Source organism: Branchiostoma floridae, chromosome 19 (genome assembly GCF_000003815.2).
Source record: "Branchiostoma floridae strain S238N-H82 chromosome 19, Bfl_VNyyK, whole genome shotgun sequence".
NCBI classification, from domain to species: domain Eukaryota; kingdom Metazoa; phylum Chordata; class Leptocardii; order Amphioxiformes; family Branchiostomatidae; genus Branchiostoma; species Branchiostoma floridae.
The window spans coordinates 7574102-7589261 of record NC_049997.1 but is presented as its reverse complement, the minus strand read 5'-3'; the positions used below and the strand labels follow the sequence as shown (position 1 = coordinate 7589261).

Below are 15160 nucleotides of genomic sequence, written 5' to 3'. Positions count from 1 at the left end.
TTAATACATGTCAGATCATTTCAACAAATGATTGGATTTATCATACTTGCCATAGCCACCACCACTGTAAAATAACTTTGAATACATAAAATTACATAGCGGAGTCAGACATTCTATTGTGTATTTTGAATACTTGCGAAAAGGGGCCGCCATTTTGAATTGAAAACGAGGCAACAACAACATTATTGCCATGCTAAAGATGTGTAAAGAGATCACCCTTACCATATTACAATCAAAGAGAATTCATATGGGGTCAGTATTTACATGAGAGAATAGTCATGATAACTATAGATATCAGTCAAGCATATGATAGCTGTACGGTCATTCCTTGTGTATCTAACATACTGCAATTAGCTCCAATGAGGCACAAATATGCGATAAACTTTGTCATTGTTCAAACAACGAAGCTGGTGGAAATTTTATTATATTTCATTTATTTTTGTGTTGATTTCATTGGTTGTTTATTTGTGTTTCAAGACTCAGTGAGAAAGAGCGCCAGGAAGTTGAGGGGATGCTCTGGTACATCTTTCTTGACAGCGACTCACACTTCAATTCCAGGATCAGGCATATGAAAAAATAGTAAGTCCAGCAATATGTGATGAAATATCGGTATTTTCATATCAGAGATAGTCTGTGCAAGTATTCGCCTATGACTTGGTTTGACAGTGGTTTGGATAAAATATTTTTGCGGATATCATTTTGTGTATAATTAGGACAATGTGATTGATTACATCCCATTGCATTTACACCAAAGTGCAACAGACGATGGACAAACAGCCATATCACTGTCCTGCCGAGAATTCAACAGCACGACTGGCCGGCCCATCGTATTGAAACTAGGGGAGGCACCGGTGCTGCCAAGGCAAATCGATGAGGTGTGTTCCATTGTGTATGCTTATTTTCTGTGTATCTTTGTGTTTAAAGAGAGCTTATTATCTTAATGAAAAATTAAGGTATTGTTTTGAGTATGTCTGTGTGTATGTCTGTGTTTCTGTCTGCCCATGTGTGTGTGTGTGTGTGTGTGTGTGTGTGTTTGTGTGTGTGTGTGTGTATCTGTGTGTGTGTGTGTGTGTGTTTCTGGATTTTTGTAGTCACCATTACTCATCAAACTCTTGCTTAATTTTCATTATATTTATTATGTGGGCAGATGTAGGGAACACAAAGGTTAAGATCGATTTTGGACACCTAGTATGTGACCCTGGTACTGCAGCAAAAATATATTTTGTATCTTTTTACCTGGATATGCTATGGTCTTTTCTGGTGGCAAATAGCTTGTTGAACTACACCTATATTGTGTGAAAGTCATACCACTAAGAAAATACAGATTTAGCTCATTACAATATTGGTAAATCAAAACGTTTCATCACTTAAGAGGTACTCAAATCATTTTCCTCCCATCCTTGAAATTTCAGACGAGCCTTGTCACAAACACACACAACAGAGGTGACGGGCTGACAGCAGATGAAGAAGACCTGGCGGTCAGTATGGTAGAACGTCTCGTGGAAGGTCTTCCTGACTACAAGGTGAGTTATGCATTTTGTAGGTTACTTGTTGTTTTAAAACACAATTGAAAATCTGAGTTATGATTGTAGCTGTGAGCAAATTCCCAGTTATGTTGTCGACCTTCACATGTTTTTGATTTTGTAAAGTAGTGCCTCAATTGAAGAATTATCAATTACAATTAGGGCATGGGGTAGGTGAGAATTTTGGATAGTGTGGGTAAGGGTACATGTATATCATTGCATTTCACAAACATTTATTTTTACATTTCCCTCTTTTTCAGCTGAATCTCATCCCTCTATCTGCAACTAGAGCAAAAACAGGCAGAGTGAGGAAAAGGCTATCCAACGGCGCTGAGGTAAGATAATATTTCTTAGAATAGGCTCTATTTCAAAATGACACAACTGTCTTCATCCCATTTTGTGTTAAGTACGCCTTCGAGGAAAAATAATGAGCTTCAAACATTCCGGTTTTCTCAGGTTCTACCTCCACAAGTGTGTCGCTGTGCTCCATTGCCTGCACCTGAAGGCGAGAGCGTCGGAAGACTCCTGGTTGATTTCCTACGCCATAGAAAGCAGGGATGCTGTGGTGACTGTCATCGCTGCTCTCGCCTCATCGCCATTGTAACAAAGACAGTGGGGTGCCGTGCTATCAACTGCACACATAGGGCAATTCTCGTGAAAGGTACATATATAATATCTCTTATAACCATGTAAATGAAAATAGATTTCCTTGTAATGAATGCGTGCCAGCAAATCGATTGCCAATGTTGCTTTCAGAGGATCTAGGAGGACAATTACAGATAAATCTGTTCTTTTCTTAAGCCAAGACCCATGCAAGTGGCCAATTTCTATAAAAGTGCCAGAAAGTTCCAAAAGCTAGCATATCATAGAGCTCTTTGAGCAAAAGTGTTGATATCATTTACTGTCCCCATGTCCATGAAAGCGTTCTCATTTGATGATTATGTACTTCAATATTTGTTTGAGTATTAATTAAGTTGCAATCTACAATTATGTGTCTCTCTCACGTAATTTCCTTAGATTATGTTCAACACCCGTGTACTCACCCTACAACTGGAACGTGCTTCATTCCGTTCTGTGACGACAGCAGACATCTGATATGGGAGAGAAGGGAAGAACTTGGACCTTGGATCACCAACGATGTCGTGGAAAACATCATTCGCACAATAATCTATCCTTGTCAGCCTCTAGCCATGCATTCAGACAAAAATGTTAGCTAATGTAATTTGCTAACACCAAATCTGAGTTGCGTGTTGCTGAATAAGAATGGATGCTTACCTGTTGGGTCATCCTGATATGACATATATAGCAAACACACATGTACATAACGTTAGAAATGGTGTCCATCATATATATATATAGCACCTATTAAGAAGACAAGCAATAATACAGGCATCCTGCAGACTAACATCTATGGGGCTAAAAGGAAAAACAACATGATTGTATTATGTAGATATAACATTTTGTATCTTGCAAAAGAAGTAAGAAACAACTAGCAAGTCAGAGCTCCCAGAGACTTCTACTTTCGCAAAAGCTCTATTTTGGCACTAGGATGATTAGACAACTGGTAGCTCTTCTATTGGTCTGATATACATTGTATACTGTAAATATGTTTATTAACTTATGTCTGTCTGTCTGTTGAAGTGTAAAACGACAAAACAGAAAAAAATGTAAATTAGACTAAAAGCAATATACAAGATATATTTATACATAAAGATGTAGGTACAACGATCGATGTTGTGGCGATCTATTTCTTTGTACATTTAAAAGTGTAATAATTTCGTAATCATGCATTACAATCCCGTTTCTTATACTTAATGATGTGCCGATTCTTTCCCATGTTTTATATATGAATAGTTAATTTGACTCTCTGTGTAATGAAGATAATAATGATGAGACAAAAGGTTTCACACTGACAAACTAGCCCGGGTACCATCTTATTACTACCGGAGCTCCTTTCACTAGATTGTAAGGAGCGCCGATAGTAATCAGCAGATGTTACTGAGGATACTGGCAAACAATCAAAACATCACGATCGCATTCTGAAAACAGTACTGATACTTCCAAACTCACACAAATTGAAGACGTTTTATGATACAGAGTCAACACAATGGACAAGACTAAATTCTATCATACATTTTGATGCATCCTTTATTCAGATAAAATATAATAGATTCCAAATAGACCCCGAAAAATAGAAAGTAGGAAACGTTTAACATTTTAAATTCGAAGTGCTCTAACATCGAGCTCGAGCTCTGCTCGCCATCCATTTTACAACTGATGTCATCATGCCCAAGTGAAGGTTGCAGAAATGAAATATACTAATCACAAAAGAAGAGATACTTATTGACAATGTTCTGGAGTAGAAATCCAAGGTAAAGAAGTAGAATATCGAATAAGCACGCAGATAACATTCAAATAAATGTAGATACACTTAGCGTCAGCACACATAGATTCATGTAATCTTTCACCTTATTTGGATCCAAAATTAGCTTTAAATTTCTGTAAGCTTTTCTCCCTGTGACCCTATACATGAAGCACACATATACAAGTACATCATACACTATCACATGACAGACAAGGAAACTACAGAGCTATCACACTAAAATACACAAGATACATAACGTATTACATTTTGTACATATTTTGCAATATAGCACGTAACCTTGTAACACATCTACCTACGTTGACACCACAATAGTATACACACAAAATGGATCTCATTTTGTACAACTATATTACAGATGTGTTTTTTATGATTCTTTTGTTTTACCTTGTTAAATGAATGAATAGCAACCAATAACAATTACTAGCTATATAGGCTGTACGAGGCTACATACAGAACAACAAAATATTATCGATAACAGCACAGTCATGTATGAGTGATCTGTTCTCGTATTTGGAAATGAGTTAAATGATTGATAAAACATGTAAGGGACTATTTTTAACTTCACTATAATAGTCCATTCATTTGTAGGAATTACTGTAAACTATGTTAAAATTACAAGGAATCAATAGCAGTATTTAAAGTCGGAATTTGTATCATTGGTGATAATGAACGAAACACTTTACTGATCCAGTCCTTTCTATGTCACAGCATGGCCATTTAAGGTCTGCAGGCGGCTTAACAGTTCAAGTCTATTGCACGTCAAAAGTGTCTCCTTCATATCCGAAATTGTAGCGTCGCCTGTTTTGTCCTGTTCCCAATTGCAAAGCATGGCAAAGATTTGCTGTTTTATGTCATCTCTATGTTCATTGATAATTTGGTCGATCTCGTGCTGCTTTAGACCTAAGTTAGGGGCTACATATTTCCAGTCTTCTCCAAGTTCTGTCGCAAGATATTCCACAACTTCGACCGTCAGAGCTGTAAACAAAACAAAACAGATCAGATCTAGACCAGCTCAATTCTCAATATGAATGCATCACTTATTGTGATTTACTGAATCTTATTTGTTTGCCCCCAGTTTAGAACCCTATTTTACTAGGACATACGATTGACAAAAAAATATTGGACAACTGTGCCAAAGTGTACCTTGCTGTAATTTCTTATGCCACAACGATATGTATCTGCATGTGAATTTGTGTTTGTGATCCTTACCATCAGAATAGACTCCTAGGACAAACCTCTGTGCCCCTTCTCGATAGTCCAAGCTTGATGGAGACGTCTGCACAGATGATGCCGCGGTAGAAGCAACAGGGGAAACTGTGCTGTCCACAGTGTAAACCTGAGGGATCACTTGGGCAGTTGATCGCTCCCTGTGGTTTTCACTTTCAGTGGCTGGTCCCTCGTCTTCTAGACCTTCACAGCCCGTATTCTGCACATTTGAAACAAAATGTACATGAAACGAACTATGACATAACAACTCGCAATCATAATGCCAAATCCGATATCATATTACTTACAATATCAAACTAACTTCGATTTCAACGCTTTATATTTTCAGTTGTTTACTCAAGTGACATTTAGCTACCATAGACTGACGTAAGCAACAAGTTCAATACTCACCTCATAGCCAGAGTCTGGGCATTGGGGACGTGTATCACTTGTTGGATCTAGAAGTCTTTGGCTATCTGAGTGTTCGTCACAAGCTGAAAAACACTGCAAGAAGAAATTGGCGTTAGCTTAGACACACCATCAACATATTTTATGCTGGAGCGATTAATGAATATTACTCAATTAATAGATAGTTCAAGATTATAGTACCCGATGATAGGCGAATCGTTCTACAATTTCAGCATAAAAATATCGAACTGTCAACCGTCATAACAGAAATATTTCGCATGACAAAATGATGAAATATCTCCTCCATTTTATGGAAATTCTAAAGTCCTCATGTCTCAAACTTACATTCAGAATGTATGGCACAAAACTATTTTCGTCGTATCTATGCAAGGATATCACATCTTTTGACGTACCTCTTTTTCTTTTGGATGTGTGTGTAGACTATCATCCTCACATTCGACAGACTCCTCAATTTTGTCAACAGGAGCTTCGTTCACCAATATTGCTAATGAAAATGGTTCAGACATATGATATTCATTGTAATGTATTTGTAAGAGCATCACCAAGCATCCAATAGCATAATGAGAGAAAATATTCAAAAGTGTATTGAATATGTTTGCAACGTATCATAACTGGTCCACCTGGTAATAATATAGGTCCTTGCGAGCAAACATACAATTTGTACAGTTCTTTTAACGATCTTTAGATCACTATTAACAAGACGTTGAGGGCTAGGCTGTGTATAGCAACAGGCAGACAATAGTGTCGCTCTTACCTTCTTCAGCTGTATGATCGGTTAACAGTACTTCCGGTACTTGTCTCTTCCGTGCACAATGCTTGTATCCCTTCCAGGATAGGAGAATGCAGATGCCCAAAGTGGAAACAGAAGACAACACGATAATGCTAACTCCCATTGTGCTCGGCGTAGAGGGAGTCGACATCTGCCTCTCCATGGCCTCTTCTTTATCTAAGTAGTATTTAAGAACGTCAATATCAAATTAGTGTAAATGACATACAATGAAATACAAACAACTTCTTTTGGTTCTCTGAGCTATTCCATAATTTGATGATAACCTTACGATTAAGCTGACGGCATTTGTTTGGCTATTTTTTCTTTCCTTAGCCTAAGATTTCTTTGCTATTGAACAGTCGTCAAGGATAAACGCACGAAATATTGTGAGCATTCTAGAGTATCACCTTTAGAGCTTAGTTGATTTCCAGCGACGGCAGGGTTCGTTGTGGTAGGTTCAACTGTTCTATTTAGGCCGGAACACACCCGATCACTCTTTGATGTACCCTCTGAGATGACTGTCCATCCGAAGTCACTACAGCTGAAAACACAAGACAAATTTTCTCAATACATTTCGTAAAGTTTGTAGATCAGAGATTCCTATAATGACTGAAGACATATGTATAGACAAAGCGGTGAAGCCCCGAAGCATAGATGGTTCTGCTGAGAACAACATCAAGTAAGGTCAGTAACAAACTGAGAACTACTTGTATGTTACTTTTGGCACCCACCAACAGTAGCTTTTACAAATTATGTAGTGATAGATAAAGTATAATTTAATCCATGCGGGTGCCAATATTTCTTTTGCGACCCCAGATATCTACAACATATAAACTGCTACGGTGTTCTACGAAAAAAATGAATAATAGACTTTATCTGTCCTACTTACTCTGTCCATGGGATACATGGCTCAGTATTTGACAGTTCGTCGCTGTATGTGCCGTTGATGCATGCTGTGCACGCTTGACCTACGGAGGAAAACACAATGCATACTATAACTGTATGTCAGCCTAAACCACGGTGCTGCATTACTGTGTGGCTGTATACAGCAGCAGTATACTATTTGACTGAATAGACTGGCTGACAGTATACGTAGTAGTACGTATAGTAGCAGACTGGCATGATAAACACTTTTAACAGCTAGAAATGTCATAGCTAGAAGTATTTCTAAAAATAGAATAAAAGTTTTTACGTTGTTATGTATATGTATGGATAGAAACATGCTTATCTTACCACCATCGACGATTCCTTCCCCAGGGGGGCAGTACAGATTCCGGGTACAGGTCTCTGTTGCATCATCCCAATGGTACCCATGAAGACACCTACACACGGTGTCATGTGTAGCAGTGCCAAGTGATGAAATCATATTTTGTACATCACACTGTGTGTGTTGTAAACACCTCGTGAATGTGTTTGGTACAGGCGAATATGTCCCCACTGGGCATGATACACAACCTTCTTTTTGGTCCATGTACATGCCTGAAATACGACGAGATACACATATAAAGCGTACTTAGTGCTTTTGACTTACATCCAGACAGTATACACAATACAGTTGTCTTTTATAGCCTTTCCACAGCTATATAGGCATCCAGCTTGTGTACTAATACACCTAGTGGTGGTTAATCGGTTAAGGGGGGTGGGGTAGGGGTAGGGGCGGGGTATGATAAGTACAATGTAGTTCATTATCTATTTCTATGGGGACAATTTTCTTGTCAGTCAATGTTAATTTCAACAGTTGAATCACTGTCCAGAAAGAGAGTTTGATATACGATAATGCTACATTTACGGAACTGGTTTGCAGAACTGATGGTTACTTGCGATAGTATGCGACACACCCAAACCAAGGTACACTACAATTCTAAAATATCTTTTCTAACAGGTAAACCTGATGTAACATAGTTAGCATTAAGTCGGTATACCTGCTGGACATAGTGGAGGCTCTTCACGTGTTCTGACCCTGCCAACGAATGCAATCTACAACATGAGACACAAAAATAAAACATGTTGTTTGGAAAGCGCCTTATCTCCAACTCTATCTGAACAATATAAAGGAAAATTACATGGTCAAGGTACGTTCTGGGGGGTCTGACATTCATCACACAGAATTTGAAGTCATTAACGCACCTTACTTAAGGAGATCTAAAGCACAATAAGGGAATAAGAAATATGGCCAAAGCAACACGTTTAAGGCTTTGAAATATCTTTTTATCTACAAATTATGTTGTCATACTCACAAATAAGATTTGCATCCAGACAGGGGCTGTTTTCATTCCTCTCATGTTGACAGTGCCTTATTTTTTTCAGTCCCTGCTGATAGGTTTAATGGCGCTTGGAAAACACTGGACAAAATGGACCTTTCGACCTTGACAGCCTGTTTAGACGTGCTTAGTTTGTTCAAGATGGCGACTCTATGTACTTAGTCATCACGGAATAAATCTATCATTCCTTTTCAGAACATCTTTGCGGTCAGAAAGACAACAAATGTTATTAATTAAAGGGTAAAGGAAAATTCATGTGAACATTGAAATTAAAGCACAGTTTAAAAGATTTTAATACGTTCTTTACGTTTGGAATAGGTCACTGTTGACGTAGCACCTGAGGCATTTACAGTCTTGTTTATACAGTGTCGGTGACAGGTGTAAACAATCTCGTATTACAGGTTCAACTATCCCGAGTCACGGGATGTCTGTCAAAGGTCAAACTACATTTTTTAATGACAATTCCATAATTAATAAAAAGTAAAATACATACAATAAATGCGGAAATTGATGTATCTTGCGTTCATCTTGGCTTTTGTGAATTTGTTTTGCAAACTATCAGTATCGATACCTAATCAATGACTCTGACGTGACGCAGTTGTTTTCACTCCTGTGCATTGTGTGGGGTGGCACTATTTTGTTCACGAACCTGGGGTTTAATTCGCGCCATTTCAGCGCAGTTGCACCGTACTTTAGGCATCGTCGCACCCACATCTATTCTTGCGAGAGATAGAAGATATCTAGTTGTGTATTTTAGCTGCATTTTGTAAGATTTCGGAAGATGTTTCTTCAACATTGGCCATGGATGCAACCGTTCGCCAGTTAAAGGAACTAAGGTAAACAATAGTCCAGATAAAATTTCAAGAAAGACAGAGTAGCCTGACAGAACAGAGTGCTTACCGCCAAACCAAGAGTGTTGATAAATGAAATTTTAGCTAACTGCACCGGTGGTTTATTAAGCTTTACAATCACTCTAAGACACATTTGTCGGTTTGAAGTTCACAGAAATCGGTTGTCCCAAATGAGTTTTTATTTTTTTTTAGAATGAACCTTCTTACGGTCTAGAGGCTGCCTTCTGCATGTTAACATGAAAAATAGCAAATCTAATTTACGGCTTTGCGGACTGTTTTGGCAAAAGCTTGATGTTAACGTAAAAATATCTAAGTTTGTAAGAGAAGCAACATGGCGCCACTGACATGCAGGTCAGTTACGTATTGCGTAAACCTGTTGCTTAGAAGTTTTGCCAGCGAGTTGCCGGTTGCGTTGTTTACTTCAAATTGAGCCAGGTTTTCTGGTGTGATTTTCATGGATAGCGATTTAAATCACATTGCCTCGAAATGGTCTGTTTTAACTTAATTACGGTGAATACTTCACACTTTAAACCCAGGGTACTAAGCTGCTTTATATATGTAAATTGATATCCTAAAAATTGACGCCATTTTCTTTTCTTCGGGTGAACCTATTTTGTCTGCTCTTCGGCAACTGATCTAAAAAAATCACTTCTGTTGTAGATATGGATGCAAGTGAAAGTCCCACGGGAGATAGGGTATTGATAGTTTCAATGCTCAACGACAACAAGGCACTTTGTGTGCCGGTTTCTTCACGGACACCCCAAGACCAATGGAGGAGGAAATTTTCTCACCCTTTCGGGCAGCAGACGATATGCATGTACAAACTAAGACCGTACAGCTTAGAAGACCTGAGGTCGACACCACAAAGACTACTGACCCGAGAAGAGTAAGTCTATAACATTATTTTACATTTTACTTGATTGTTGTCGTAATGGTTGTCGTATAAATATGCCGTAAACAAATGTATTTACTTTTGATTCCACTGTACGTTCGTAACACAGGTACTTGTACCTTACCACTGCAAGATCAATACTATTATAATGATTACATTCTGGGGGTATATTCTATTGGTCATTGTGTCGAGTATCAAAATACACCGAATGACATGAGTTTTACGCCAAGTCTTTGATAAAGGCCTACTTGTATCCATTATGATAGCATGCGATTACCTCGTAAAATAGGCCATATAATTATAAGACCAACTTGCCTTATTGGAATGTTAGTATAAAAGCAAAATTACAAAAATGTTATTTCATGAGAATTTGTTGAGGATATTGATGCTATGTTTGCACAACTGGTGCCATTTGATGTTACAGTAACTGTTGTGCTAGGCACTAGATACAAGCAGAAATGGACAGACATAAACTTATGGTGGACAATAATTTTGTGGTTTTGTCATATTGGCAGTCTTGATCACAAGACCAGGAAGGCGGTTGACAGAAGTTTGCTCCGACTGGTTTTGGATAGCCGTGGACATATCAGCACAAACATTAGGAACTTGAAGAAATAGTAAGTACTAAGAAGTGTGCAACATGCTTTATTACAACAAGAAAATATCATGCTTTTATGAGGGGACATAGTGAGGGATTGGATTTCAACTAGTCTTAAATCATGGCTGTTTCATGGGTTTATGCATAAAGTCATCCAACCCAGACACAATGTTCGCATAGCTCAAATGTCTGTGTCATTTTGGCATTGTTAATTCAGTTAAAGGTCGCATGACTGTCTCATGGATGTCAATTGCCTGTTACAATGGGAAAGATTGAGGCAACGGGGCTAGCACTGAAAGTGGTCTGTGTGTTCAAGTACCATACTATTTCCCAAATGTAGTGTGCTAGGTAGAGAAAGCAGTGTGTACCATTTTAAAGTCGCTTGTATGACTTGACTGGGAACCGAACTTACGACCTACCTGTGTTGGGGAATGCAGTGTTTTCATATGTAGCAAATATTGAAATGTTAAAAGGTGCAGTATTTGCACAATTCCTTATCTAATTATAGAATATGAAGTCCAACCCTGTTTCAAGGGCAAATAAGTCACCATTGTTATTAAGGTTCCGGGAGGTAAAGGTGGTGGGGTCTGTTTTTCTGAGTCACAGAAGCGGGTTTTAATTTCACACTACATGTGCATGTAAACATGTATTTGTAGATACGAATTCTTCAACACAAAGACAGGATTTTAGGCACATGGTTTGTATATACATTTGTAGTCATTGAGGTTAATCATCTCAACTAATGTCACCTCCAGTCGCACAGTCGATGGGAAGACTGCTATCGTGCTGACATGCCGGGAGGTCAACCGGTACATCGGCGTGCCTCTCGTCCTGATCATGGAGGAGGACCCAATGGTTCCCAGGCCGATCGATAAGGCACGACTGTAGTTAGTTTGCCTTGTTACATAAGTGAATGGGTGGTCTATTATTACTATTAGGATTTTACCATGGTCAATATTGGCAGAAGGAGGCCATACAAGGTCTATTATTCGTGCCGACTCTACACAAAAGCATGTTGTTACTTATTTCCTGTCCAGACAAATAACAATTATCTTTGTTATATTTGTTACGGTCATTATTTATGTTTAAAAATAATGACGTCTTCAATGCAAAGTTCAGTGAAATGATTTTGAAAGTTTCCTTACAGGTATAAAATTTTTTTTACCCGTCACCATCGTCTTTCATGGTGATACACATGTTTATATGCCCAAAGTGCACATCTATTAACAACATAGACGGCACCAGTGTGATAGGTAGGTAAATATCATTTCAGTAAAGTTACTGAGACATTCTGGTACGCCGGTGAGTATAGTTGTCATTAAAGATCAAGCTAAAATGTGTTTCAGTGGTTGCAAAAATGTTCGCTTGTAATAACTTTAAGATATTTCCACAGAACCAACTGATCGCCGAAGATGGCCACAGAGGGGACCGGCTGACAAGACCAGAAAGACTCCTGGTGGCCGACGTGCTGGAGAGAATCCTACAGGGGATTTCTGGCAGGGAGGTAAATATAGACTTTAATCATCGATACTACAGCTAATAGCTGATGTTGTTGCTGTTGACCTTGCAGTGCCTGGTGGCATGTAAACAAGTAGCAGCAAGTTCCATTGCTGTTTCTGTAGCAGGATGTATTTATTGCACAGGGACGGGTTGCTAGCCTATACTTAATAAAATATTTTTCATATCTGATACGGTATACCCAGCGAACTGACACCAAAATTCTCTGGCAAAGCAAGTCTTGGTGTTTGTGTAATTGTATTGGTCAAATGCGTAAACAAGCAATTGTGCTTATTAATGTTTCCCCCCACAGAAGGGAAACATATTGGTTTCGCTGATTCTTCTCCAAACAAAGTCAATGACCTGATCCAGACGGCTGTCACCATGGTTACTGGAGGTGTATCAGACACCCTGTGGTATTGATTACATAATAAAGCAACTGGCAGCTAGGAAAAAGGGGAGGTGTTAGGTGTTGGTGATTATCCAGAATGTCTGAGCAAGAATGAACAGAGCAGTAGTTTGTCAGGCTAGATCGTGCTTGGTGGCTTACCTTTCTAGTTTTTATTTTTGTTTGTAGTGATCACTATTGGTTGCCTTTGACTCCAGTTGACGCCCCTTCCCGTGCGACCAGAAAGGGCACAGCAGATACTACAGGTCCTGTGGCCTGCTTCAAAGGTACACGTAATAATTCATATCATGATTATGACTGGTGAGACGAACATTATCTTGTATTAGTATCCTACATATCTGTCCTTCAAGGCGAAGTAATAATCAGAAGACATTTTTGTTTCACGAGTCACAGCAAAGAATAGAATGCTTGCTATGAGTAGAAACAAGGTTGTATAGCCTCCTTGATAGCAACTGGAAGTCTAACAGTAACTTAGATGATAATCATTCCACATGAGGCCCGAATACCCAGGGTTGAATACATTGTAGATCACACATATTCTTTCTTAAAACTGTCCTAGTTTATTTGCCTTTATTTTCCGTATGTTCTTTTGTGCTCGTATGTATAGTATCTAGTTACACCATACAAAGAAACTAGTCGGTTGGAAAATCTAACTGTACTTATAATAACACTCCAATACAGGATTGCAACCAGCCTTTCAGAGCTAACGCCTACCCCTACATCTTGGAGATGATGTTCGTCATCTACTACAGACATCTGCGATGGGGCTGCGTTGATGTCGAATGTCTTCCCTGTGACACCATGGACGCGTTGATGTCCCATGCGCTTGACACGTGTAACGTCGTCACATGTCCCCAGAAACAATTCCTGACCAGAGGTAAATCTACATTTACCTAAACTCATGATCCGTTTGATAGACTTTTGGGTAGTTTTATTTCGAAAACTTAATCTAAAGACACAAACTCTAGCTGCGAGGATTACGTTAATCATGTGAATTAACATTTACATGTACTTTCCTCTCCCTTTTGCGATCTTTCCAAGTCTTTTTTTGATGCAAAGTATGATGTTTACTAGACATCAAGGCCTCTGAGATGAGACCTAGCTAATGATAGTATCATACACTCAGTCAGCTATTTTCATGTTGTACACAGCATTCGCAATGCACGTGAGAAATGCCCAGTGTGGACGGAGCCCGAAGCCCTGCAGGATCCCATTCTGCGGACAAATCAACTTCCTGGTCCGTTCAGAAGATGTAAGGACGCCTTCACGTTGGCTGTGCAGCATCACTATGGAGAAAATGAAATATTACAGCAGACTACCTGTAGAAAATTGAGGCAAGTGCATCTCGATGGGAACACTCAATATCAGACATCGTAAATGAAAGTAATTTGATCACTGTTATAAGTGTTCTCATATGACAAAGACTGCCCTAACATCAAATGTTCACTACTACACAAATTAAAGCAAGATTGGCAAATGTATTTTCTATGAAATAAGCCACAGGGTGGAAGTGTTATAATGTCACTTGCTTTAGAAATTACAAACTTCAGAAGACGAAGATGCTCAATGTAAACTGCAAGAGAAATCGGGCTGAGTATGTTTGAAGTCTTTTATTACTTATGAGCGAAAGTCATACGTGTTATAAATATATTATGTATGTGTATGTGATATGTAGAAAACGTTTGCTTACCTAAAGCTTGTTCCTCAGCATTTCATGTACAACGAATGCCCTTATACATTTTTTTTTTCAAAACAAGGGCTATTTGTTCTTGGAAAAACAGGTCTTACATTCGTTTCGTAATAAGTTTTGCATTTTTGTCTGTATTTTATCTCCATGATGAGAGCAAGTTTTTTTACGGCTCTCATTGTATACATGTACATATGCACGCAGCTACTTGAATAATAACAACCGTTATTGTTATTGTTCCGTTGGAACTTGGCTGAAAAAGCAAACCGTAGCGAAGCCGCATTGCACTTCTAGCGGTATCATCCTGAAGCTTTTCCAAAATCTAGGATGTCAAAAGAAGAAGCTACTTGCTGTCTCTGAATTGGAGTATTTGTGTGCGCACAAGACGCTTTTATTACGATATCAAAATAATGTTAACGGTTACTCTGTGAACGATACTCGAAGGGATCTGTTTTATATATAAAAAAAGAACTGGCAACGTTTTGATCAAATTGATTTTCAGAACTCAAGATAGACTGTATCTACAATTATCATGTATGACAATACTAAGCTATGCAGTACAGTCCCGTTGGAGTATCACTTTATTATGTATTTATGAACCATCAACTACGTGCCGTTGGCCAATATCTTGTAAGGCCTATCGAAAAGTTGA

General features: G+C 38.6%; 3 protein-coding genes across 3 annotated transcripts; 2 read left to right on the top strand and 1 right to left on the bottom strand.

The window, feature by feature from the left end:
- The first annotated feature begins 376 nt into the window (after nucleotides 1-376).
- Nucleotides 377-1891, top strand: LOC118406926. Its single transcript, XM_035807330.1, has 4 exons — nucleotides 377-579; nucleotides 755-875; nucleotides 1413-1523; nucleotides 1784-1891. The coding sequence occupies exons 1-4, from the start codon at nucleotides 512-514 to the stop codon at nucleotides 1865-1867; spliced, it is 384 nt and encodes a 127-aa protein (XP_035663223.1). The 5' UTR covers nucleotides 377-511; the 3' UTR covers nucleotides 1868-1891.
- Nucleotides 1892-3653: 1762 nt separating this feature from the next.
- On the bottom strand, nucleotides 3654-8766 carry LOC118406881. Its single transcript, XM_035807270.1, has 10 exons — nucleotides 8551-8766; nucleotides 8236-8290; nucleotides 7547-7792; nucleotides 7203-7281; nucleotides 6721-6854; nucleotides 6299-6490; nucleotides 5937-6028; nucleotides 5527-5619; nucleotides 5119-5335; nucleotides 3654-4884 (listed from the first exon to the last, which is right to left on the bottom strand). The coding sequence occupies exons 1-10, from the start codon at nucleotides 8593-8595 to the stop codon at nucleotides 4607-4609; spliced, it is 1431 nt and encodes a 476-aa protein (XP_035663163.1). The 5' UTR covers nucleotides 8596-8766; the 3' UTR covers nucleotides 3654-4606.
- Nucleotides 8767-10068: 1302 nt separating this feature from the next.
- Nucleotides 10069-14481, top strand: LOC118406900. Its single transcript, XM_035807295.1, has 7 exons — nucleotides 10069-10311; nucleotides 10833-10934; nucleotides 11671-11791; nucleotides 12309-12419; nucleotides 13019-13087; nucleotides 13503-13698; nucleotides 13973-14481. The coding sequence occupies exons 1-7, from the start codon at nucleotides 10088-10090 to the stop codon at nucleotides 14152-14154; spliced, it is 1005 nt and encodes a 334-aa protein (XP_035663188.1). The 5' UTR covers nucleotides 10069-10087; the 3' UTR covers nucleotides 14155-14481.
- Nucleotides 14482-15160: the final 679 nt, after the last annotated feature.